The sequence below is a fragment of the Oncorhynchus mykiss genome, chromosome 30 (assembly GCF_013265735.2).
Source record: "Oncorhynchus mykiss isolate Arlee chromosome 30, USDA_OmykA_1.1, whole genome shotgun sequence".
In the NCBI taxonomy this organism is placed as follows: Eukaryota; Metazoa; Chordata; class Actinopteri; order Salmoniformes; family Salmonidae; genus Oncorhynchus; species Oncorhynchus mykiss.
In genome coordinates, this window is record NC_050570.1 from 26,364,988 (window position 1) to 26,390,607 (window position 25,620).

The window sequence follows — 25,620 nt, forward strand, 5'->3', positions numbered from 1 at the left end:
CAACTGTACATAATACCTCAATTACCTCAACTAACTGGTACCCCCTGTATATAGCCTCACGACTGTTATTTTACTGCTGCTCTTGAACTATTTGTTATTTTTAACTTATCTATTTTTTACTTAAGAAAAATAAGTGTTAACTTCATTGTTGATTAAAGGCTTGTAAGTAAGCATTTCACTATAAGGTGTACACCTGTTGTATTCGGCACGTGACAAAATCTGATTTGAAATTGCCTGAGGAAATAGAGGTAGACTAGGGAAGTGCCTAGGGGGAGAAAGAGACAATCCACTCAGCTGAACTCAGTCAAGAATCAAGTGCTAACAGTCAGTATCTGGATAATGTGTAAAATGCTTTGCTTTAAAGCAGTATCCAAATCCATAGGATGTAGTGATCACAATATAATAGCCATATTTAGGAAAACCAAAGTTCCAAAGGCTGGGCCTAATATAGTGTATAAGAGGTAATACAATACGTGCAGCTTTTGACATTGTCGATCATAGTCTGCTGATGGAAAAACGTATGTGTTATGGCTTTACACCCCCTGCTATAATGTGGATAAAGAGTTACTTGTCTAACAGAACACAGAGGGTGTTCTTTAATGGAAGCTTCTCAAATAAAATCCAGTTAGAATCAGGAATTCCCCAGGGTAGCTGTTTAGGCCCCAAGCTTTTTTAAATTTTTACTAACAACATGCCACTGACTTTGAGCAAAGCCAGAATGTCTATGTATGCGGATGACTCAACACTATACACATCAGCTACTACAGTGGCTGAAATGACTGCAACACTCAACAAAGAGCTGCAGTTAGTTTCAGAGTGGCTGGCAAGGAATAAGTTAGCTCTAAATATTTCCAAAACTAAAAGCATTGTATTAGGAACAAAACACTCACTAAACCTCAACTAAATATTGTAATAAATAATGTGGAAATTGAGCAAGTAGACACTCTGACTAAACTGCTTTGAGTAACCCTAGATTATAAACTGTCATGGCCAAAACATTGATGCAGTAGAAGCTAAGATGGGGAGAAGTCTGTCTATAATAAAGCGATGCGCTGCCTTTTTAACAACACTATCAACAAGGCAGGTCCTACAGTACACACAGTACTACATAGAGCCATGACTACATGGAACTCTATTCCACATCAAGTAACTGACTCAAGCAGTAAAATTAGATTTAAAAAAACAGATTAAAGAAATTCCTTATGGAACAGCATTGGACTGTGAAGCAACACAAACATAGGCACAGTCACATGCATATACACACACACTATACATACACATGGATTTAGTACTGTAGATATGAGGTAGTGGTGGAATAGGGGCCTGAGGGCACAGTGTGTTGTGAAATCTGTGAATGTATTGTAAAAAAATAAAATAAATAGAAATTGCCTTAATGTTGCTGGACCCCAGGAGGAGTAGCTGCTGCTCTGGCAGCAGCTAATGGGGATCCATACTAAATACAAATAAATACAAATACTAAACTCACCATGGAGCCACAAGACCGACCGCAGCACCAACCACGTCAGGCCCCTGAAAGGGGATGCTGACATCAAGTGGAATTAGTATGGTACTGCATACATGTAGCTCGTGTTTCCCAACGCCAGCCTCCAGTACCCCCCAACAGTACACATTTTTGTTGTAGCCGTGGACAGGCACACCTGATTCAACTAATCATCAAGCCATGAAGGAGTTGAATCAGGCGAGTTTGTCTGGACCTACAACAAAAATATGTGCTTTTTGGGGTACTGGAGGACTGGAGTTGGGAAATAAACAGCAACAGGTCTACTTTTTTTGTTGTTGAGTTTATGCATGCATGACTTGAAAGTTCCCCCACTTGTGAAGCTGAATAGGTTTAATTAAATAATTTCCACTTACCAATAACAGGAATAAATATAACTAATACGATCATAAACAAAATAACTTTATTTTTCCAAAACTGCATTTAACACCTGACCGTACAACAGGTTAAAATCATTACAGGTTGAATACTTCCTATTTCATTCAACATGGTCACAATCTACCATGCCTCAGAGCCCTTGGTTACTAGACACACGTTTAGAAGTTGTATAAAAGTGGTGGAATCTGAGCAAAGCGTCTACAGTAGGCAGCAAAGAGCTTCAGTTCCCTGCTGAGAAACCCTATTGTTCTGTTAAAATAGGAGCAACAGCTTTCTATAAAGTGTTTTCAAGGTTGCCACTTGTCCTACCAGTCTGGTACTGGTAAGGGACATACCCTTACTGTCCTCAGTGGATAACGGTGTGTGTGGCTTGGCCCCCCAATCCTCTCCCTCCTTTATCCATCAATGCAGAAAGTGTGTTAGATCCTCTCGTATCTCGGCTTCATCCCAGGGTCCCTGGATGTTATCTTTGTCACTCTGCAGTCGGATCAACAGCAGAGGACACAGCAGGGTCACAGTCCCCAACAGTGCAGCCAACAGCACAGCCCCCCCAGGCCACAGAGAACCCAGCCCCCCCACCCCACACACACCCACCAGCACACACACACACCCAAACACCCACGGGGCACAATCTCTCAGCCGCTGCAGCAGGCAAGGCCATAGGGCAAACACTAACAGGGCCCAGCAGAGCATGGTGAAGGTATGAAGGGAGGAGGGAGAGGAGGAAGAGTCCAGGCCACCAGAGGTGTGCAGGTCCCCGGGGAGGCGCGAGGCCAGGCAGACAGAGGCGAACAGGGCAGCATTGAGAGAGAGGCTCCCAGGGGGAGAAGGATGGGCGTAGGGGAAGGCCACCAGGTGGGCCAGCAGCATCAGGGCTGTCATGGCGTACACTGTGTCTGTACAAACTGACTCTGTTAAAGTCCTGAGGACAGGAGAGAACCCAAAAGTGAAGGAGAGGAAGATAGAGGCACTCTGCAGGTCAGACCAACGTGTACGGTGGTGGTTGTCTGAATCTCCCCGCGGAGCCAGTGCTTGGTAGAGTCCATAGCCCAGCAGGGCACAGAGCAGGCCGGTCCACAGCAGCGTGGAAGGGGAGAGCAGGCCCTTGAGGGAGAAGAGAGGGGATATACTTTATAGAACTAATGTGACACAGGCATTTAAAACTGAATGACAATGTATTCCCCAATAAAGTGCACAACTTTTGACTAGAGCCCTAGCTATGTGATTAACACTATATTGCCCTGGTCAAAACATTACTGCACTGTGGAGAATATGGTGTCATTAGAGCTTCACCCTAAGGTCTCTTACCTGCTCCATGTACAACCAGAGAGTGAGGAAAAGAGCCACACAGGAGATCTGCTGAGCCACCAGTCCTGCCTCCTGCACCACGGCCCAGTAGCGATACTGGCGGAGGCCCTCGTTCCTCCTGAGCTCCTCCAGGAAGCGGCGGTCCACATAGTTATCAGGGAAGGGTTGACGCTCCCATAGAACTTTCCTCCAGGACACTGCTGGGCCTGGGGCTGCCCCTGACCCACTGTCTGCCCCCATCAACTGAACACAAACACCAAAACCATAGGCAAATTATGAAACACATAGATCACATAGCTTGACGCACATCTCATTCCAAATTGATGGGCATTAATATGGAGTTGGTCCTCCCTTTGCTGCCATAACAGCATCCGCTCTTCTTGGAAGGCTTTCCACTAGATGTTGGAACATTGCTGTGGGGACTTGCTTCCATTCAGCCACAAGAGCATTAGTGAGGTCGGGAACTGATGTTGGGCAATTAGGACTGGCTCGCAGTCGGCGTTACAATTCATCCCAAAGGTGTTCGATGGGGTTGAGGTCAGGGCTCTGTGCAGACCAGGCAAGTTCTTCCACACTGATCTCGACAAACCTTTTCTGTATGGACCTCGCTTTGTGCACGGGGGCATTGTCATGCTGAAACAGGAACGGGCCTTCCCCAAACTGTTGCCAAAAAGTTAGAAACACAGAATTGTCCAGAATGTTATTGTATGCTGTAGCATTAAGATTCCCCTTCACTGGAACAAAGGGGCCTTGCCCAAACCATGAAAAACAGACCCAGACCATTATTCCTCATCCACCAAACTTTACAGTTGGCACTATGTATTGGGGCAGGTAGCATTCTCCTGGCATCTGCCAAACCACAGATTCGTCCATCAGATGATGAAGCGTGATCGCTGCAGAGAATGCGTTTCCACTGCTCCAGAGTCCAATGGCGGCGAGCTTTACCACTCCAGCCAACTCTTGGCATTGCGTATGGCGAGCTTGGGCTTGTGTGCGGCAGCTCGGCCACGGAAACCCATTTCATGAAGCTCACGACAAACAGTTAGTGTGATGATGTTGACTTCAGGGGCAATTTTAAAGAAAAAAAATGTTGTTGGAAAGGTGGCTTCCTATGACGGTGCCACGTTGAAAGTCACTGAGCTCTTAAGGCCATTCTACTGCCAATGTTTGTCTATGGAGATCGCATGGCTGTGTGCTCGATTTTATCCACCTGTCAGAAACGGGTGTGGCTGAAATAGCCAAATCCATTAATTTGAAGGGGTGTGTTCGACAGGATGAAAACTGGTAATGTATCATGGGTAAATCGTGACTGACTGATCTACAAATAATGAGTTATTTATGGAAGGTGATTTGTAGATCAGTTAGTCGGCAGTCGCCCGCAATGTCGTACAAGCCAACTATGATACCCATTACATATTGTGTCTTTCATCTGTCAAAACAAACAAATTATAGACATGGGTGGAGAAATTGGTGCCAACGTTTCAGAACAAAACATTATCACATAATTTATGACAAGCACTGCCAGGCTTGTCTTGAAAGCAGATTATGGTTGTTAGCCTACCCAGTTAGCCAGCTAAAGCGGCTAACGGCTAAGCTCTGATATTATTGCTACTAGTTGTCATTCAACAGAACCATCCTGAAAATATACCACAAACCCTGTTACATTTTCGTTATAACTACTTATTTCGGGAAGAGATGTTCTGATTTTACCTGCAAGGGACTAAGCTGGACAGCTCTGAAGCGGGCTAGAACACGAAGTATTTCCGGGTTACGGATTTTTTGGAATCCTTCAGAATAAGAGTTCCGTCCTGTATACTTTGTAAATCAAATAAAATGTTATGTCACATGCGCCGAATACAACAGGTGTGGTAGACCTTACATTGAAATGCTTACGTACAAGCCCGTAAACAACAATGCAGTTTGAAGAAAATACCTAAAAGTAAGAGATAAGAATAACAAATAATTAAAGAGCAGTAGAAAATAATAGCGGGGCTATATACGGGGGTACAGGTACAGACAGAGTCAATGTGCGGCGGCACCAGTGTCGAGGTAATTGAGGTAATATGTACAGAGTTATTCACGTGATAATTGTAAGGATTTAGGATTAATGCATTTTAAACCCGCTACCATATTACTTAAGATTGAATTGTTTGAACAACAGCTGCTTTGTCTTTATCTCTGTGTGTGTGTGTGTGTGACAAGAACTGAGTAACATGGTGTGACTTGCATGTTGCAAAGCAGTGTACTGCTTGCTATATTTGCCTTGCCTGTCTGTGTGTGTGACAATATTGAGCACATGGTGTGACTTGCTGCATGTTACAAAGTTGTGGTTAATCAGGTATAGGGAGGGGTGGTCATCACGAGGTTTAACTGAGATGGAAAAATACTGAACAACACAATAGCAGGAACTGAGCAATTGTTACAACTAGGGTGTGATACCAGAACAGTGAGAATCTATACATCGACAGAGGGTGAACTCCAAGAAGCGCCAAGAGGCTAGGACTAGTCTGAGCGCTTGCGATAGGCTGAGCAAGTCTAACTCACGCTCAGCCTCTACTGTGATAGGCCAACAGACGGGTTGGAACTATGTCTATCACAGTATAAGAACAACTGTTTACGTACATCCTGTCAGTTCTCTGTTTGCCCTGCGAGGTGGGACAGAGAGCCCGTATATACGAACATTGCATTTACCATTTATTGCTTGAATTAAATTAAAGATAATTAACGACAGATTCGGACTTTTATTCTTCCTGATACCGGATTCGAAAGACGCAACTCTAACACTATGCATAGATGAGAGAGTAGCAGCAGCGTAAAAGGGGGCAATGCAAATAGTCTGGGTAGCCATTTGATTAGATGTTCAGGAGTCTTATAGCTTGGAGGTAGAAGCTGTTTAGAAGCCTCTTGGACCTGGACTTGGCGCTCCGGTACCGCTTGCCGTGTGGTAGCAGAGAGAACAATCTATGACTAGGGTGGCTGGAGTCTTTGACAATTTGTAGGTCCTTCCTCTGACACCGCATGGTATAGAGGTCCTGGATGGCAGGAAGCTTGGCCCCAGTGATCTACTGGGCCGTATGAATGAAACATAAGGGAGAAAATGACGGACAATGTGCAATATTAGATATTATATACTAGTTATCATAAGAATAAACGTATTTCTATGAAATCTGATTTAAACATTTTTTTTAAAGAATGGACAATGTTTTTTGTGTGTACACCTATGATTTATTGCACCATACAATTTTCTGTACATCGTCTCGCAGTAAAAAGGGTGTCCGTTGCTGCTCATTTTACAGCCAATCAACTTTAATTCATAAAACTCTATGCACAAGGACTACTTTGAACAATTTCCACTGACATTTTACCAAAACAGTGCAGATGCAAAGTTTGGTAACAGACTGATGGCACAAACAGCCCAAACCATCATTCTGTTACCAAATTTTGCATCAGTGGAAATGTTTAAATGCATTCCTTGTGCAGTTTTTTTTATTTTTAACTTTGCAGTCATTTGTTTTTGTTTCACATACCTTTTAATGTGAAAAATCTGTAATATCACTCCATTACTGTGGAATTTCCCATGTACAGTGGGGCAAAAAAGTATTGTCAGCCACCAATTGTGCAAGTTCTCCCACTTAAAGATGAGAGGCCTGTAATTTTCATCATAGGTACACTTCAACAATGACAGACAAAATCCAGAAAATCACATTGTAGGATTTTGAATGAATTTATTTGCAAATTATGGTGGAAAATTAGTAATTGGTCACCTACAAACAAGCAAGATTTCTGGCTCTCACAGACCTGTAACTTCTTCTTTAAGAGGCTCCTCTGTCCTCCACTCGTTACCTGTATTAATGGCACCTGTTTGAACTTGTTATCAGTATAAAAGACACCTGTCCACAACATTAAACAGTCACACTCCAAACTCCACTATGGCCGAGACCAAAGAGCTGTCAAAGGACACCAGAAACAAAATTGTAGACCTGCACCAGGCTGGGAAGACTGAATCTGCTATAGGTAAGAAGCTTGGTTTGAATAAATCAACTGTGGGAGCAATTATTAGGAAATGGAAGACATACAAGACCACTGATAATCTCCCTCGATCTGGGGCTCCACGCAAGATCTCACCCCGTGGGGTCAAAATGATCACAAGAACGGTGAGCAAAAATCCCAGAACCACACGGGGGGACCTAGTGAATGACCTGCAGAGAGCTGTGACCAAAGTAACAAGTAAAGTTTGCTAGAGAGCATTTGGATGATCCAGAAGAAGATTGGGAGAATGTCATATGGTCAGATGAAACCAAAATATAACTTTTTGGTAGAAACTCAACTCGTAGTGTTTGGAGGACAAAGAATGCTGAGTTGCATCCAAAGAACACCATACCTACTGTGAAGCATGGAGGTGGAAACATCATGCTTTGGGGCTGTTTTTCTGCAAAGGGACCAGGACGACTGATCCGTGTAAAGGAAAGAATGAATGGGGCCATGTATCGTGAGATTTTGAGTGAAAACCTCCCATCAGCAAGGGCATTGAAGATGAAACGTGGCTGGGTCTTACAGCATGACAATGATCCAAAACACGCCGCCCTGGCAATCGAAGCCGAGTGGCTTCGTAAGAAGCATTAAGGTCCTGGAGTGGCTTAGCCAGTATGCAGATCTCAACCCCATAGAAAATCTTTGGAGGGAGTTGAAAGTCCGTGTTGCCCAGCAACAGCCGCAAAACATCACTGCTCTAGAGATCTGCGTGGAGGAATGTGCCAAAATACCAGTAACAGTGTGTGAAAACCTTGTGAAGACTTACAGAAAACATTTGAATTCTGTCATTGCCAACAAAGGGTATATAAGTATTGAGAAACTTTTGTTATTGACCAAATACTTATTTTCCACCATAATTTGCAAATAAAGTCATTAAAAATCCTACAATCCTTTCTGGATTTTTTTCTCTAATTTTGTCTGTCATAGTTGAAGTGTACCTATGATGAAAATTACAGGCCTCTCATCTTTTTAAGTGGGAGAACTTGCACAATTGGTGGCTGACTAAATACTTTTTTGCCCCACTATTTTCTTCCCAGTCCCTTTCTGAACCATTTCCTCTTTTTCCCCTCATCCCATCTGTCCCTCATTCATCCATCTGCCATCTCTTGTTCTCTGCTCCCATCCCCATGCATCCTCTGTGTATAGCACGTGTCTCCAGTCCGATGGTGGAACAGTGCAGAGGGATACAACCTCTGAGCCCCTGCAGAACACAACAGTCAGCTCCTCCTGAAGGTTATTTTTGGCCCAAAACCAAAAGACATGTGGGTCGAACAAGTAGGATTGTTTAATTTACACACCAATAGGCCTTATGTATTTGTAAAAGCAGGATTTGATCAATTATTTCCTAGCTGTTAACAGTTCATGTTTTGTAGTGCGTGTGCTGATCACTGTTCCACCAGAAGATGGCGAAGTGCTGCTACTCAACACAGCAAGAGTCTGTAGAGAAGAAATAAGGCTCCTCTGATCCTAGATCTGTGCAACCTTTACCTAGGAGCAGTCACATGAACAAATGCAGACTCCAAAACAGTCAAGTGAAAGACAAAAAGGTTTTATTTAGAAATTCACAGTTTCTAATGGCACTACATCTTTGTAGTTACACTCACGCTCCTGTTGCACAGTACTATGCAGCTCTTCCTCAGAGTACTCACAGTGAGAGAAAAGAGAGAGAAAAAAAAGAGGCATGGACAGAAACCACTTGAGACAGGGTTTAGTGTAGAAAAACAAAAAGGCATGAAGGTAGTAATAATAACAGTGCACACTGAGCCCCAGGGGTCACCAAGGACCTCCAGTCACTGTTAAATTAGGGCTTTGCAGAGTCTCTCACATGCATGTCAAGAGAAAACACTCACAGTGAAACAAACACTCACAGTGAAACACGTCCTTGCATGCATGCATACACACAAGTATAATATCATACACATTCAAAAAAGGAAGCAAAACAAAGAGGGTCATGATTAGCTGGGTATGGAACACTTCAGATAAAGTTTTGCGTACCAAACCCTTTCCCAACATTCCCTTTATTAAATTCAACCTCTGAAAACCACTACCTGCCTATGAGGTGGGGTGAATGTACAGTAATGAACAACAAATGAATGAATGACAGCTAGTAAGGAAAGTAGAGGTGGCCAGTTAAAGGAGCCATTCATGGTAAAGGGAAGAGAAGTGGTTAAATTAAAAGAACTCTTGCCACAGTGTCTGAACCCTGACCTGTGTAGGGGTTAGAGGTCAGGGTGTGGAAAGGGTAGAGTAGGGGACCTGGGAGGCTGGTCTGTAGCGGAAAACTATAGAGGGAGTGTGTAGTGTTTATTTGGTTTGTGGTATTCCAGTGTCTCTTTCTCAGTTAGTCAACAACCAACCCAACTCAGAGGCCATCAGATCACACCCACACTATACACAGGCTAACTACACAGATATATAGTACACAGAGATGGGATTTTTCACATTTTCCCCTTTGCCGTGCCAATCACATCCTTGCACAGACACAGAACCAATTACTTCAAACATTTATTCTCTTTTAACTTCATCTTCCCAAAGTCCTCTGAACAACTAAGGAAGCAGACCCACACCCTCTGCTTTGTGAGTTGTGGCTGGTTCATATTGAATATTATTCTGTCTTATACAATCCAGCAACAGTTATTACTGGGGCTGATATGGTTACAGCCCTCCGTACCCTGATAGAGGTCTAGTTAAGAGAGGTTTGTGTGTGTGAGACAGTGGAGGTGACTCAAAACCACAGAAATATAAAAAGGTGGACACCTTGTTGTCTCTATATCTTTGTAAAAACAAATATTGGTCACAAAAGAGGTGAACATCTGAGCCAATGTGTTAAATAGTGTGTCGGGCAGCCAGTGGAAAAATCACACAGTATGCAACAGTACCATGGTATGTATGTACGTCAGAGGCTGGTGGGAGGAGCTATAGGAGGATGGGCTCTTTGTAATGGCTGGAATTTAATAAATGGAATGAGTCAAATGTGGTTTCTTCGTGTTTGCTACCGTTCCATTAATTCCATTTAATGGTGGGAGGAGCCATTATTTGACCAACTAGGCTACCTTGGGCGGTAGGTAGCCTAGTGGTTAGAGCGTTGGACTAGTACCCGAAAGGTTGAAAGATGGAATCCCCGAGCTGACAAGGTAAAAATCTGTCGTTCTGCCCCTGAACAAGGCAGTTAACCCACTGTTCCTAGGCCGTCATTGAAAGTAAGAATGTGTTCTTAATTGACTTGCCTAGTTAAATCAAATATGTTTTTTTTTTTTGCCATTACAACGAGTCTTCCTATAGCTCCTCCCACCAGCCTCCTCTGATGTACCTGTACCTTTATCTGTGTGTATATGTGTTTTAATTGAAACCATTATTATTGTCTGTACCGTGTGTGTGCCCCTGGGCTACAGTATGTGGGGTTTGCTGTGAGGCCAGGACATAAATAGATAAATAAAACTGACCTCACAGAGTCCTCAATAGGACCTCAGGGGATCTGCTCTCAAAGTGAAGTTACCCCTAGACACTGTTCTAAGATCAGTATTGCATTGTTGATTCAAAATGGTGAACATGAGGAATTGGGGGAGGGAAAGCTGATCTTAGATTAGTAACTAAAGGCAACTTCTACCCACAAAGATGTGACATCTTCAGACTGAACTGTTCCCAACAACTAGAATATCACACAACACTCAGTTCTCAGCATGGCTCATAAACATCTCAATATAAAAACACAACCCAACTGACTGACTGGGTTCTGGCTGCAGAGACTACCTGCCACAATGTGCAAAAACAACCAGCCTAGAAAAAGTCCAGCAGCTAAGCCTCAAATTTGAGGAATTATAAAAACACCACATTTCACACACAGCTAGAACAAGTCCCAAGAAGTATGTTTTTTTAATATATTTTTTAGCTATAATGCCATCACAGATGTTTTGTATTACCACCCTGGCAGTATTTCCAAAATGGCCACCCACCAGCCCCATGGAGCCATATTGGACAGGAGTTACATAGCCATATCTCCATAAATATTAGGTACATAAAGCCCAATTGATGACTTAAAATGTTTGTGGGGGTCTGTAGAACACAATAGAATGGACCAAGTATACCAGTTAGATGTGATCTTTAAAATTGAATATACTTCATCCTAATTTTCCGTATTTTAACAGTACAATATCCCTTTTCTCTTAGCTGGCTGTGTGTTTGTTAGTGTGTGCGCGCGCGCGTGTGTGTATATTTTGGGCCCAGCCCATACAACTTTCAGAGGTCTTACTGGAGAGACAAGCTGCTATGTAAACTAGTTCAATAGTTAGAGCTTCTTCCTTAGTATCACAGCTGGATAAACATGGCTAGCCGCTAGAGACACAGAGACATGAACACACACACACACACACACGCAGTGTATCTTCATTCAGCTCTGCTGGTTGTGTTAGGTTAGACTGCCTGAGAGGGCGAGACAGAGGGCCTGCTGTGGTGTGAAGGGTTAACACCCCAGTCCCATATGAACAACAACTGCAATAGTGTTCGCTAGCTCTGAACACTACACAGAGAATGAACAGAATGTGGAAATGGAGGACAGGAGAAAGGAGGGAGGGATGGGTTAGAGAAGTAACTAGTCCTACTGCACAGTTCTCTCATTGCGACACATTTCATCCTTACAGCTTCATACTCTACTTTCACAGGCCCCAGGAGAGGCAGGGGGCTCCGGTAGGAGCTCTACCCAGCCAGCCCTTCTCCTCTCTGGGTACAGGGCTGCAGTACAAGCCCCTGACGCCTAGGTCTTATGGAGCAATGGGCTTGTCCAGTAGAAACAGGTCACATGTTTGAATGTCTGTTTTCTTATAACACTCCAAAGCATTACAGTTTTGCTCTCCGAAAAGAAAAAGAACAATACTTTGAATTTATTATTTTTTTCCATTGGTGAAAGCTTTCGAATGGACAGTAAAGGCACATGACCATTAAATGGTCTCTGATTGGTGGGGAGGGTGGCTGTTGATGGGCAACTAATGCCATGGTTTCCGAGTTCCACTGTAGGCCAGGGTGCTCATGGGAGAAGTGGTTCAGAGATGTGGCCATTTTGGGGCGAGACCACACCCCTTCACACCTCCCTAACCAAGTCTGCTACCAGGGTGCGTGTGTGTGTCTGAGTCAGTCTGAAGTGTGCGTTTGTGATTAGACATGTCCTGTGACGGTCGTAGGGCCAATAGTCCCCACGCTGATCTTCTTGTTTCCCTTGATCAGCTGCTGCAGGCTGGGCAGAGAGTTCATAGCCCCCCCTGTCTGTCTGGAGGATAACTGCAGCTCCACTTGACGAGACCTCTGACGCTTCGCTGACCTCTTCTTAGAGGGAAGGAGGGAGGGGAGGCAGAGCGGGACAGGGAGGGCAGCATGGCCGTTAAACATGCACGGGGGGGAGGAGAGTGGCGGGCCACGGCTGATGTAGGACTCCTCAGAGTGGGTGGAAGAGCTGCCGCTGCTGCTCTCTGAGGGGACGTGGAGCTCCTTACAGGAGATGTCTTCTAAAATTGGAGGTGGTGGTGGGGGTGGGGGAGTCACAGAGTGGGGGAGGCCGTTGCATTCGAGTGCCCCGTCAGCCCCTGGGGAAGAGGGAGCTGATAATGCTGCCTTCAGTTTACATCGTTTCTTCTGGAGAGAGAGAGAGGGAGGGAGGGAGGGAGGGATGGAGAGATCGATAAATAAAGAGTACAAGGCAAACGACAGATGTAAAAAAACATGTTAAGTCATGTTAACCACCTCTCTACCAGACACACGGCACAGTTACAACCAAACTACACAGACACCGAGCTCTCAAAGATACATTTTGATTGTGTCTAAATATTTTGATCCAGTACTGTGTGAGACACAAACAGGACAGCACAAGGCAGGGGAAGGCAGGGACAGTGGGGAGAATGGCATTAAAAAGCATCTCTATATAAACTCCAGCAAAGCCATGTTATGCAGATTAAACCCTGACCCAATGACTACCAAATGGAGGGTAGCTGCCGGTCCCTTCTGGATCACAGCTTAAGTCTGGGTTGTGGATAAAAAACAGGATGTCAGCTATTGGTGGGTTACAACTTTTAAACCACTGCCCAATCCTGCCCTGTGCATGCTCCTACATCACCCCCTAACAGTCCAGCTCCAGTGTCAGCAGAGAAATGGTTAACTCGACTAAATCAACAGAAACGGCCTATAATCACAGATCTAGGATCAGCTTAACTCTCCCCAGACCCTAACCTTAACCATTAGGGTGGGAGAAAGCTAAACTAACCTTAGATCAGAGTCTAGGGCAGCGTTTCCCAAACTTGGTCCTCCGGAACGTTTTGGTTTTTGCCCTAACACTACACAGCTGATTCAAAGCTTGATGATCATTTGAATCAGCTGTAAAGGGCAAAAAACAAAATGTGCACCCATTGGGGTCCCGAGGACCGAGTTTGGGAAACCCTGGTCTGGGGGCAAATTCACCCTACTCCACTGAGACCATAAGCAAACAAGATGGCCGCGGGGGCCACCATACAACAGCAGTAGCAGACGGAGAGGAGAGCAGGGGACACTGTACCTTTTTCTCTGGTGAGAACCTTAAAGGTTCAACAATGTATAGGTCGTCGGGGCCTACTGAACAGGGAGAGAACAGGGCCATGTTAATGATGGGATGGCATACAGGAACACGCATGACACAAGCAGCATGACACCACATTGCAAGTAGTACTACTGATAACTATTAAAGTAATGTTACACAACCTTGATATACTATATCCCAGAATAAAGGTTATAGCTACACTGAAGAGGTTATAGCTAGCAGTTAGCCTACATTGGGCCTACAAGGCAGTTTTCTCTAGTTGTTGCTACTACTTGCAGTGGTCTAACAGAAGCAGCCAGGCTAAAGCATTGTGTTCTATGTACAGTACCAGTCAAAAGTTGACACACCCACTCATTCCAGGGTTTTTCTTTATTTTGACTATTTTCTATATTTTAGAATAATAGTGAAGACATCAAAACTAGGAAATAACACATATGGAATCATGTAGTACACGCAAGCACACCAAGACAAAACCTATTCTCCCTCAGGAGACTAAAAAGATTTGGCATGGGTCCTCAGATCCTCAAAAGGTTCTACAGCTGCACCATCGAGAGCATCCTGACTGGTTGCGTCACTGCCTGGTATGGCAACTGCTCGGCCTCCGACCACAAGGTACTACAGAGGGTAGTGCGTACGGCCCAGTACATCACTGGGGCCAAGCTTCCTGCCATCCTGGACCTGTATACCAGGCGTGTCAGAGGAAGGCCTAAAAATTGTCATAGACTCCAGCTACCCTAGTCATAGACACTTCTCTCTGCTACCGCACGGCAAGCGGTACCGGAGCGCGAAGTCTAAGTCCAAGAGGCTTTTAAACAGCTTCTACCCCCAAGCCATAAGACTCCTGAACAGCTAATCAAAAGGGCTACCCAGACTCCTCTTTACACTGCTGCTACTCTCTTGTCATCTATACATAGGCCCTTTAATAACTCTACCTACATACTACCTCAAATAACCGGTGCCCCCACACATCGACTCAGTATCAGTACCCCCCTGTATATAGTCTCGCTATTGTTATTTCACTGCTGCTCTTTAATTACTTGTTACTTTGACCTCTTACCTGTATTTTTTAAAACTGCATTGTTGGTTAGGGGCTCATAAGTAAGCATTTCACTGTAAGGTCAATACCAGTTGTATTCAGTGAATGTGACTAATAAAATTTGATTTTGTAAGCAACAAATCAAAATATTTTTTATACATTTTAGATTCTTCAAAGTAGCCACTCTTTGCCTTGACAAATTTGCACACATGGCATTCTCTCAACCAGCTTCATGAGGTAGTGACCTGGAATGTGTCTTGGTAAAAGGTGTGTCTTGCTAAAAGTTAATTTGTGGGAATTTCTTTCCTCCTTAATGCGTTTGAATCAATCAGTTGTGTTGTAACAAGGTAGGGTGGTATACAGAAGATAGCACTATTTGGTAAAAGACCAAGTCCATATTATGGCAAGAACAGCTCAAATAAGCAAAGAGAAACGACAATCCATTTGTTTTTAAGACATGAAGGTCTTCACGGAACATTTCAAGAACTTTGAAAGTTTCTTCAACTGCAGTCATAAGAACTGGGGTGGCAGGTAGCCTCGTGGTTAGAGTGTTGGAACAGTAACCGAAAGGTTTCTGGATCGAATCCCCGAGCTGACAAGGTAAAAATCTGTCGTTCTGCCCCTGAACAAGGCAGTTAACCCACTGTTCCCCGGTAGGCCGTTATTGCAATTAAGAATTTGTTCTTAACTGACTTGCCTAGTTAAATAAAAGGTTACATAGTTTTTTTTAACCATCAAGCACTATGATGAGACTGTCTCATGAGGACCACCACAGGAAAGAAAGACCCAGAGTTACCTCTGCTGCAGAGGATAAGTTCATTAGAGTTACCAGCCTCAGAAATTGCAGCCCAAATAAATGCTTCACATAGTTCAAGTAACAGACACATCTCAACATCAACTGTTCTGAGACTACGTGAAATCAGGCCTTCATGGTCAAATTGCTGCAAAGAAACCACTACTAAAGGACACCAATAAGAAGAGACTTGCATGGTCCAAGAAACACGAGCAACGGATATCAGAACAGTGGAAATCTGTCCGTTGCTCAGATGAGTCAAAATGTGAGATTTTTTGTTTCAACCGCAGTGTCTTTGTGAGATGCTGAGTAGGTGAACAGAGGATCTCCGCATGTGTGGTTCCCAACATGAAGCATGGAGGAGGTGGTGTGATGGTGCTTTGCAGGTAACACTGTCAGTGATTTATTCAGAATTCAAGGCACACTTAACTGGCATGGCTACCACAGCATTCTGCAACAATACGCCATGCCATCTGGTTTTTGTTTTTCAACAGGACAATGACCCAACACACCTCCAGGCTGTGAAAGGGCTATTTGACCAAGAAGGAGAGGGATGGAGTGCTGCATCAGATGACCTGGCCTCCACAATCACCCAACCTCAACCCAATTGAATGGTTTTTGGATGAGTTGGACTACAGAGTGAAGGAAAACCAGCCAACAAGTGCTCAGCATATGTGGAAACTCCTTCAAGACGGTTGGAAAAGCGTTCCTCATGAAGGTTGTTGAGAGAATGGAAAGTTGTCATCAAGCCACAGGGTGACTACTTTTAAACAAATCAAAATGTATTTCATATTCTTCACACTTTTTTGGTTACTACATGATTCCATATGTTTTATTTCATAGTTTAGATGTATTCACTATTATTCTACAATGTAGAAAATAGTCAAAATAAAGAACCTGGAATGAGTAGGTGTGTCAAACCTTTGACTGGTACTGTATACTCTCATTCAGTTCAGCATCTGTATGGACACACAGCTGGCAATGACAGGTGCTGTGGCCCAAGGACAGCACAGACATGAGAAAAAAAAGTATATATATGAGAGCGAGGAGGGAGAAATAGTGGGAGTACTACGTTTCCTGTCCGTCTGAATGAAGGTCTTTATTCCTTCAGGAGAGGGGTGTGGCCAGGCCATCCCACTGGAGTGTCTGTGGCTCCAGTACCCTACAGTACCTTTACAGCAGCCATACAGCAGCTCACCAGCATGGTACAGCCAGCCAGTCCGGCAGTCCAGAGAGAGACCATGCATGGGCAGAGCACAGTCATGCACAGCTGTTGCTCTGAGACTGTAGCAGTAATGTGGTGTATGATGGCGCTGGCATGGAAGGCTTTCTGAAGACTGTCGTGTCTAGTCTTTTAGTCATAGCTCCTGAGCAGCAACAGGATGGACAGAGCAGCGATGTAGAAGACAGGAAGCTTAGAGGAAAAGGGTGTGTGTGTGTGTGTGTGTGTAAGAGAGGCCATGTGACTGAGTGTTTGTAGAGTGACTAAGTGTGTGCACACACTTACCTTCTGAAGTAGGAAAGGTGAAGGACTTGGAGCGTACGAGAGGACACGATATCCTCCGCTTCAGACTCATATCCTCATAGGAGGAGAAACACCTAAAACACATGATAAGATAGCACTGTTCTAAATCTATGGAAGTGACCCAGTCGTTCGTTTGAAATGTTGCGCTGCCATGCTTGCTAGCTAGTCAACTACGGCTAACTTACAGAAAAGTAGCTGCACTTGCGTTTGTTTTAGCTGTTTTCAAGTGACATTTATTTGGATGCATCCATAACAATGAGGTAATGATGCGCGATTTCACCTGGCATAGAAAAATGTCATTTTGACCTGTTTTTCTATCAACATTTATTTGGATGTATCCATAACAACTATGCGGAGTCCTGATTTCCACTGACTAAGAAAAGACCTCGTTCTTACACAATCCTCAATAAGACAGTGGAGATAGAGTTTCAATATTGAAACAAGACAGGAAGTCTTATACGTATGTTGGTTGTTGAAAACCAACTGCTAGTTTAAAAGAAAGGGGAGATCATGTCTAGCTGCTTCTTAATGGTGGACATCCCGTTTCTAAATTGCCCGGCTGGGCTGATGAAATAGTGGATTGCGCATCGAGATGGATTGGCATTTCAACATCATAACTGGTGGCAACCAGCTGGAACACAGTTTTAACCAAATCAGCATTAAGGATTAAACCCACCCGTTGTATAAAATAAAACATTAACTGGGCTAAGAGAAAACATTATATTAGACCCAGAAAGCACCAACAATACTCTAATAAATAATATAGGGAGATCAGACAAAAAAGGTGTGTGTGTTTACCTCTTGGGGCTGGGGTAGTGGTTGGCTGCAGTGTGTGTGTTTACCTCTTGGGGCTGGGGTAGTGGTTGGCTGCAGTGTGTGTGTTTACCTCTTGGGGCTGGGGTAGTGGTTGGCTGCAGTGTGTGTGTTGGTGTGTGTTTACCTCTTGGGGCTGGGTTAGTGGTTGACTGCGGTGTGTGTGTTGGTGTGTGTTTACCTCTTGGGGCTGGGGTAGTGGTTGGCTGCGGTGTGTGTGTTTACCTCTTGGGGCTGGGTTAGTGGTTGGCTGCAGTGTGTGTGTTTACCTCTTGGGGCTGGGGTAGTGGTTGACTGCGGTGTGTGTGTTGGTGTGTGTTTACCTCTTGGGGCTGGGGTAGTGGTTGACTGCGGTGTGTGTGTTTACCTCTTGGGGCTGGGGTAGTGGTTGACTGCGGTGTGTGTGTTGGTGTGTGTTTACCTCTTGGGACTGGGGTAGTGGTTGACTGTGGTGTGTGTGTTTACCTCTTGGGGCTGGGGTAGTGGTTGACTGCGGTGTGTGTGTTTACCTCTTGGGGCTGGGGTAGTTGTTGACTGCGGTGTATGTGTTGGTGTGCGTTTACCTCTTGGGACTGGGGTAGTGGTTGACTGCGGTGTGTGTGTTTACCTCTTGGGGCTGGGGTAGTGGTTGACTGCGGTGTGTGTGTTTACCTCTTGGGGCTGGGGTAGTGGTTGACTGCAGTGTGTGTGTTGGTGTGTGTTTACCTCTTGGGGCTGGGGTAGTGGTTGACTGCGGTGTGTGTGTTTACCTCTTGGGGCTGGGGTAGTGGTTGGCTGCAGTGTGTGTGTTTACCTCTTGGGGCTGGGGTAGTGGTTGACTGCGGTGTGTGTGTTGGTGTGCGTTTACCTCTTGGGACTGGGGTAGTGGTTGACTGCGGTGTGTGTTTACCTCTTGGGGCTGGGGTAGTGGTTGACTGCGGTGTGTGTGTTTACCTCTTGGGGCTGGGGTAATGGTTGACTGCAGTGTGTGTGTTGGTGTGTGTTTACCTCTTGGGGCTGGGGTAGTGGTTGACTGCGGTGTGTGTGTTTACCTCTTGGGGCTGGGGTAGTGGTTGACTGCAGTGTGTGTGTTGGTGTGTGTTTACCTTTTGGGGCTGGGGTAGTGGTTGACTGCGGTGTGTGTGTTTACCTCTTGGGGCTGGGGTAGTGGTTGACTGCGGTGTGTGTGGTGGTTTGTGTGTTGGTGCTCCGGCAGCAGTGCAGGCAGAACACCAGGCCCAGACAGAGACACAGGACTAGAGACACCACCAGGTAACTCTGTCGGTCTGACACCTAGAAAACACGAACACATATAAACATCTGAGGAAACACAAAGACATATCAGATCTGATTATGACATTTTGCAAGATTATTAAAATTAGGCCAACATTTTTATCTGACACTCAATAAATGTAGGTAGTATTACTGTGTACCTCTTTCTGTAACTGTGAGACAGTCATGGTGAGGTTGATCATCAGCTTGGTGACGTTCTCCAGCTGGCCCTGTAACATCTGAATTGACTCGGTCTGTTTCTGGTCCTGAGGGATCACACAACCAAGATGAAACGTTAATAAAACCCTGAGACAACCAACCTACTCCACAAAAGACAACCCCAACCATACAACCTATACCAATGTTTCTCAACGACTGTCCTCCAGTACCCTCAACAGCACATGTTTTTGTCGTGACAAGCACACCTGATTCTACTTCTCAGCTAATCATCAAGTCCTTGACAAGTCAATTCTGGTGTTTTTGCCCGGGGCTACAACAACGTGTGCTGTTGGGGGTACTGGAGGACCGGAGTTGGGATACACTGACCTACGATAAACCACATGTTAACCATCACTGAACTAAACAAATCACAACCATCCCACAACAACCGCCCTGCAACCCAAACCAAGAAGCAACCGTTTGTAATGGACCTGTTCTCCAGCGATGCGGGAGGTGTTCTGTAGCTTGATGATGGTCTTGTTGAAGGCCCTCTGCATCTCCTCCATCTGCTTACGATACCTAGAACACACCGCACACACAACAAGCTAATCAGAGCCTGAACAGGACAAGTCATATGGAGGAACCTACGACGTGGCTATAAGGTTTAAAAAGACACAAACACTCACACACACACAAAAAAAACTCACCTCTGGCTGAGTTCCTCCAGATATCTGCTGCTGAGGGACATGTTCATCTCCAATGCTTTGATCCTGTTGTTCAACCTCATGAACACACTCTCCTTCTGACTGGACCCGTGCACGTTCAGTCCTCCGTTCATGCCTCCATTCCCTCCAATGTACTCCCCTGTGCTCTGCAGCTCAGCGTAGAAGTCCGTAGCTGTCCGGTGTAAATGTCCGTTAGCAATAACCGGGACGCTAAGTAGCAGGTCCTCCGTGGACTCTTCCCTAAGTGGGTGCTCTGCTGGCTGGGGAGAGGAGTCGCCACCCTGCTCCCCTTGGCCCTTGAGGTCTCCACTTTCTACCCCAGCCCTGGGTGTGTGTGGCTCTGCGTGTGTGTCGGGCTGGAGGGGCACAGGGAGTTCGGTGGGAGGGGGGATGTCTGCAGGTCTGGAGGCAGTGGGGAGAGGCTGGACTGGCTGCTCCTTCAGGGAGAGTGGAGGGAGGTCCAGATAAGCTGTCTCAGAAGTTGGAGGGTGGAGGGGGGTAGTGGGACTGGGGGAAGGGTTGGGGGTGCTGGCCTCCTGGGCCTCTGGGACAGGGACCCCCTGCAGGGCTGGAGGGGGGACGGGGTCATCTTGGCTGAGGGGCCGGGGAGCTTCGTCCTGGGTAGGGGTGGGTTTGGAGAGGGGGGTGTGAGAGAAGCTGTGGGGGGGCAGGGTAGAGGTCCGGCTAGGCTCCAGAACAATGATGTGGTCTACGGGGTGTGTGTCTGTGTGATTGTGTGAATCTGTAGGAGATAAAACCTTGTTTTGGGCCCGGGGGGCCATCTCAGGATCAGGGACCGGCTCTGTGTGTGTTGGGGCTTCCTGGGTGTGTGTGGCGGCGGGGACAGGGTCCTGTATGGTGGTGTGTGTGGGTAAGGGAGTGTCTATGGGGGTGTGCGTGTACGTGTCTTGCTGTCTCTCTCTGGCGAGGCAAGCGTCACACCAGCGCCGTAGCAGCTCCGGCAGTGTGGCAACACACGAGACAGAAGAGAGGGAAGACACGGAGGAGAGAGGACAGTACAGCTGGCTCTCCCTCCTCCACTGTTCCTCTCTCTCCTCATCATCATCCCCCTCTTCCTCCATAAGAGTCACAGTGGACTGTGGGGGCTCCTCTTCCTCCACCACCAGAGTCACGATCTGTCCATCCTCCGGGGAGGGTACGGGGGAGTCCGGGGAGGAGAGGGCGACATCGGGGTCCTCCTGAGGAGCGGGGTGGTCTGGCTCCACTCTGAGAGAGAGGAGGAAGTTAGAGACTCGTAGTGCAAGGTGAGTGAGAGTGAGTGAGTGAGTGAGTGACTCACGCTGGAGGAGGTGTGGTGATGGTAGGGGTTGGTGTGAGCAGCACCTCGTTATTCCCCTCGGTTTGGTTCTGGGCTTCTGATGATGCGTTGGCTGGAAGAGATACACAGACACACAGCAGTCTTTAGATACAGTCATCAACTACCACAATTACATAGAACATGTATGTCAACTAATACATTAACTTCCTTTCATAGGATAACTATCACTGGTCATGACAAGGTTCAGTTCTCTAACCCCAGACCAGCTATAGTCTGATGCCAGTCTGGTGCTGCTCTAGCCAACTCTATGTTGTTGCCCAGTTCAGTGGGTTAAAATGGGGAACAGAGACAAACCACCAAACATCTATGTTTGGGGTAACGACCACAAGAGATTTGGCAAAAACAGAAACAGCCAGGCTGGTCCAGTTAGGACTGCTCTCATACCTCAGTGACCCTGTGGGTTGAAAAAGGGTTTAACAAACAGCCCATAGTTGGTCACTTCAGCTGCCCTGAATGCAGCCCATAGTGAAGGCTGTGTAACGGTTTGTGAGGATGTGTGAGTGTGTGCCATTGGGACCAGGGGGTAAACCCGTGTTAGAATAGTATTTAGACTCCAGCAGTATCTGAGGGTAAGATGGGGACCAGAGGTATTTGGTTCTGCGTCATAGACCCCCCCAGTCCTAATAGAAACAGCTCCCCAGCTGCTGCCTTATAAAACACTGCTCCATTGTTCCTCTGAAAACATCCTGGCACCAGTCAAATCAACATCTGGAGCCTCAGGCAGGCAGGCAGGCAGGCAGATAACGCAAAGACGCAGACACACCAAACCGGAACCATATGACAGTTTCAGAACCGCCTAATCTAAACAAGATGGGTGAAGTTGGGCTTAGACTGAACTGTCCAGCAGGAAGGGAAGGAGAGATGGAAGGGGGAAGGAGAGGGCACAAACTTATATAATAGGGAAAAGGGGGTTGGGCAAGAGAAAGAAGGACGAGAGTAGCAAGACTTGCTGGGAAGAAAGCAGAACCAAAACTGGATCTACTGTTTGTGTTTGCTCCGAGGTGTGATGTCATTTGGAACATTCTGTTAATTGCCGACTGTGGTATGTGTGTGTGTGTGTGTGTGTGTGTGTGGTAGGGGTGTGATGTTTAAACTAAATTGGGATCTATGACATTTAGAAAAAAATCCCTAAAATCACATGGCACTTATCACAAAACTACCACTAACAGGTCCCGATCATCATCATAAAATGGAAAAGTTCAAATGAAACAAATACCTAAACGCAGCAATGCTGTAAAGGAGGAGATATGCATATTTTAAATGACTTGACACGGATATAAACTGCTCCGCGCGTCATTAACAGTGTGGACAAGCCAGTTGGTTCTGTTTGAACGTTGCCGCTGGCTGTGTGGTTACTAAACGAGAACAAAGCTGGGTAGGATAACAGGGCTTGTTGTGTGTGTGTGTGAGTGAGTGAGTGAGTGAAGTCTAGATCGGTTCTTCTTAAACATAGTTGAATTCCAGAGCTTCTATTCTGTGAGGGAAAGAGGGGCAGGCTAAGTGCTGAGCCTCAACAAATCATGCATGGTTTAATTAAGATCTTTATTGTGTACAGAATACCTCTAATGTTCACACTGGGACATTCCCCTGGACAGCTCAGTGCTTTAGTTAGCACAAGATAAACCTTCCTCCATACATATGCAAACCTCATGCCTCTCGCTGCGAGGCCGGTTAACGCAGTAAGTTCATTAAATTAACACATAGCATTTCCTCAAAGAAGAGGTCGACCGATTATGATTTTTCAACGCCGATACCGATTATTGGAGGATAAAAAAAGCCAATACTGATTAATCAGCCGATTTTTAAAAATGTATTTATTTATTTGTAATAATGACAATTACAACAATACTGAATTAACATTTTTATTTTAACTTAAAACATAAATAAAATCAATTTAGTCTCAAATAAATAACGGCACATGTTCAATTTGGTTTAAATAATGCAAAAACAAAGTGTTAGAGAAGAATGTAAAAGTGCAATATGTGCCATGTAAGAAAGCTAACTTTTAAATTCCTTGTTCAGAACATGAGAACATATGAAAGCTGGTGGTTCCTTTTAACATGAGTCTTCAATATTCCCAGGTAAGAAGTTTTAGGTTGTAGTTATTATAGGAATTATAGGACTATTTCTCTCTATACCATTTGTATTTCATATACCTTTGACTATTGGATGTTCTTATAGGCACTTTAGTATTGCCAGTGTAACAGTATAGCTTCCGTCCCTCTCCATGCCCCTACCTGGGCTCAAACCAGGAACACATCGTCAACAGCCACCCTCGAAGCATCGTTACCCATCGCTCCCGGGGAACAACTACTTCAAGGCCTCAGAGCGAGTGATGTCACCGATTGAAACGCTATTAGCGCGCACCCCGCTAACTAGCTAGCCATTTCACATCGGTTACACCTGCCTAATCTCAGGAGTTGATAGGCTTGAAGTCATAAACACCTCAATGCTTGAAGCACAGCGAAGAGCTGCTGGCAAACGCACAAAAGTGCTGTTTGAATGAATGCTTCCGAGCCTGCTGCTGCTTACCACCTCTCAGTCAGACTGCTCTATCAAATCATAGCCTTAATTATAACACACATATGAGGACCTTAGGTCATTAATATGGTCAAATCCGGAAAGTAGCATTTCGAAAACAAAACGTTCTGTATTTTATCTAACGGGTGGCATCCCTAAGTCTAAATATTGCTGTTACATTGCACAACCTTCAATGTTATGTCATAATTATGTACAATTCTGGCAAATTAATTACGGTCTTAAATGGTCTTCACACAGTTCGCAACGAGCCAGGTGGCCCAAACTGCTGCATATACCCTGACTGCTTGCATGGAACGCAAGAGAAGTGACAATTTCCCTAGTCATGTTAGCAGGCAATATTAACTAAATATGCAGGTTTAAAAACATATAATCTTTTTGATTTTAAAGAAAGGCATTGATGTTTAACGGTTAGGTACACATTAGTGCAACGACAGTGCTTGTTTCGCAAATACGCTTGTTAAATCAACACCCGTTTATGAAATAGGCTGTGATTCGATGAGAAATTAACAGGCATCGATTATATGCAACGTAGGAAAAGCTAGATAAACTAGTAATATCATCAACCGTGTGTAGTTAACTAGTGATTATGTTAAGATTGATTGTTTTTTATAAGATATGTTTAATGCTAGCTAGCACCTTACCTTGGCTCCTTGCTGCACTCGCATAACAGGTAGTCAGCCTGCCACGCAGTCTCCTCGTGGAGTGCAACGTAATCGGCCACAATCGGTGTCAAAAAAATGCAGATTACCAATTGTTATGAAAATGGCCCCAAATAATCGGCCATTCCGATTAATCGGTCGACCTCTACCTCAAACACAACACACATTCTTAGCAATGAATAGAAGGGGGTGAAGGAAATGAGAGAAGAGAGAGAAGGGGAGGAGCGAACAGAAGAGAGGAACGAGGAGGATCCATACGTTCCAGCTGTGCTCCTCCATCCTCAGGCTTGCCTCCCAGAACGTTGGCTGCTATGTTGTTGACCATGTTGAGAATGGCATCTGTACGTAGAACACACACACACGGAATCATGAATAACCTTCTTCACTGGTAGTAAAGTAGTTGAAGGCCCCACAGGAATCTGTAAAACCACAGTTCTTGGTATTCACCTACCACAGCATGCAATCCCCTAACCGACTCCACATACCCTCACCCAACCAACCCATCTCTGCCTGGCTGGCTAGAGGACCATGTCAGCCTCTGCTTGTTTTCAAACACTGGTGTGGGGGGGTTGTGTAGAAATGGGTCAGTCTATTTTCTAAATACTGAACCAGTTGTGTGTAGGACTATTGGGGGGGGGGGGGGTCTCTCTTAGCCAATCAGATTGCAGCCTCAGTGCCCTGCCAGGGAGACACAGGGGCTCCAGTGTGTGTAATGGAGTTATGTACAAATCAGTAGTCCTAACCCGTATCCCAGCCACAGCTCTGTTTGCCAATGTGCCGTCATGTGGGAATACAGAAACTGAAGAAACATTCAGGACTTGATGTTTTCCAGGAAAGCAGCTTCTTGTCTCTCCATTCTCCAAGAAATACAGAGTCTGTTTTAGACCCAGGTCTGGAGATCAATTCTCTGATGTGATTAGATACAGTAGAGAACTGATGCTGAGCCAGTTCGATATCAAGTTAGCCATGTTTACGCTGTCCTGTGC

General features: G+C 45.3%; 2 protein-coding genes across 7 annotated transcripts in view; both read right to left on the minus strand.

Annotated features, from left to right (window-relative positions):
* Positions 1-1,900: 1,900 nt before the first annotated feature.
* pigc (phosphatidylinositol glycan anchor biosynthesis, class C) lies at positions 1,901-5,063 on the minus strand. The gene is made up of 3 exons (XM_021599310.2): positions 4,916-5,063; positions 3,206-3,448; positions 1,901-3,001 (listed from the first exon to the last, which is right to left on the minus strand). Exons 2-3 carry the CDS (start codon positions 3,443-3,445, stop codon positions 2,300-2,302), a joined length of 942 nt encoding a protein of 313 aa, XP_021454985.1. The 5' UTR covers positions 3,446-3,448; positions 4,916-5,063; the 3' UTR covers positions 1,901-2,299.
* Positions 5,064-11,337: 6,274 nt separating this feature from the next.
* LOC110521628 (SUN domain-containing ossification factor) overlaps positions 11,338-25,620 on the minus strand; it is a 68,742-nt gene continuing 54,459 nt past the window's right edge. For 5 of the 6 annotated variants that reach the window (XM_036969394.1, XM_036969395.1, XM_036969391.1 and 2 more), the window contains 9 exons: positions 24,893-24,973; positions 21,396-21,486; positions 20,078-21,322; positions 19,862-19,949; positions 19,373-19,477; positions 19,090-19,232; positions 17,130-17,221; positions 13,773-13,828; positions 11,338-12,859 (listed from right to left, as the gene is read on the minus strand). In XM_036969394.1, the coding sequence (XP_036825289.1) occupies positions 12,386-12,859; positions 13,773-13,828; positions 17,130-17,221; positions 19,090-19,232; positions 19,373-19,477; positions 19,862-19,949; positions 20,078-21,322; positions 21,396-21,486; positions 24,893-24,973 (2,375 nt within the window). In that variant the 3' untranslated portion in view covers positions 11,338-12,385. The remainder of the gene's footprint in view (positions 12,860-13,772; positions 13,829-17,129; positions 17,222-19,089; positions 19,233-19,372; positions 19,478-19,861; positions 19,950-20,077; positions 21,323-21,395; positions 21,487-24,892; positions 24,974-25,620) is intronic. The other variant, XM_036969392.1, reaches the window with a different exon arrangement.

What these genes read in the sequence shown, in the direction of transcription:
- pigc (XM_021599310.2), bottom strand. Translation starts at nt 3,445, where the DNA reads ATGGGGGCAGACAGTGGGTCAGGGGCAGCCCCAGGCCCAGCAGTGTCC. An exon ending in TCTGGTTGTACATGGAGCAG is followed by an intron (nt 3,002 to 3,205) that starts GTAAGAGACCTT and finishes TTCTCCCTCAAG; the next exon opens with GGCCTGCTCTCCCCTTCCAC.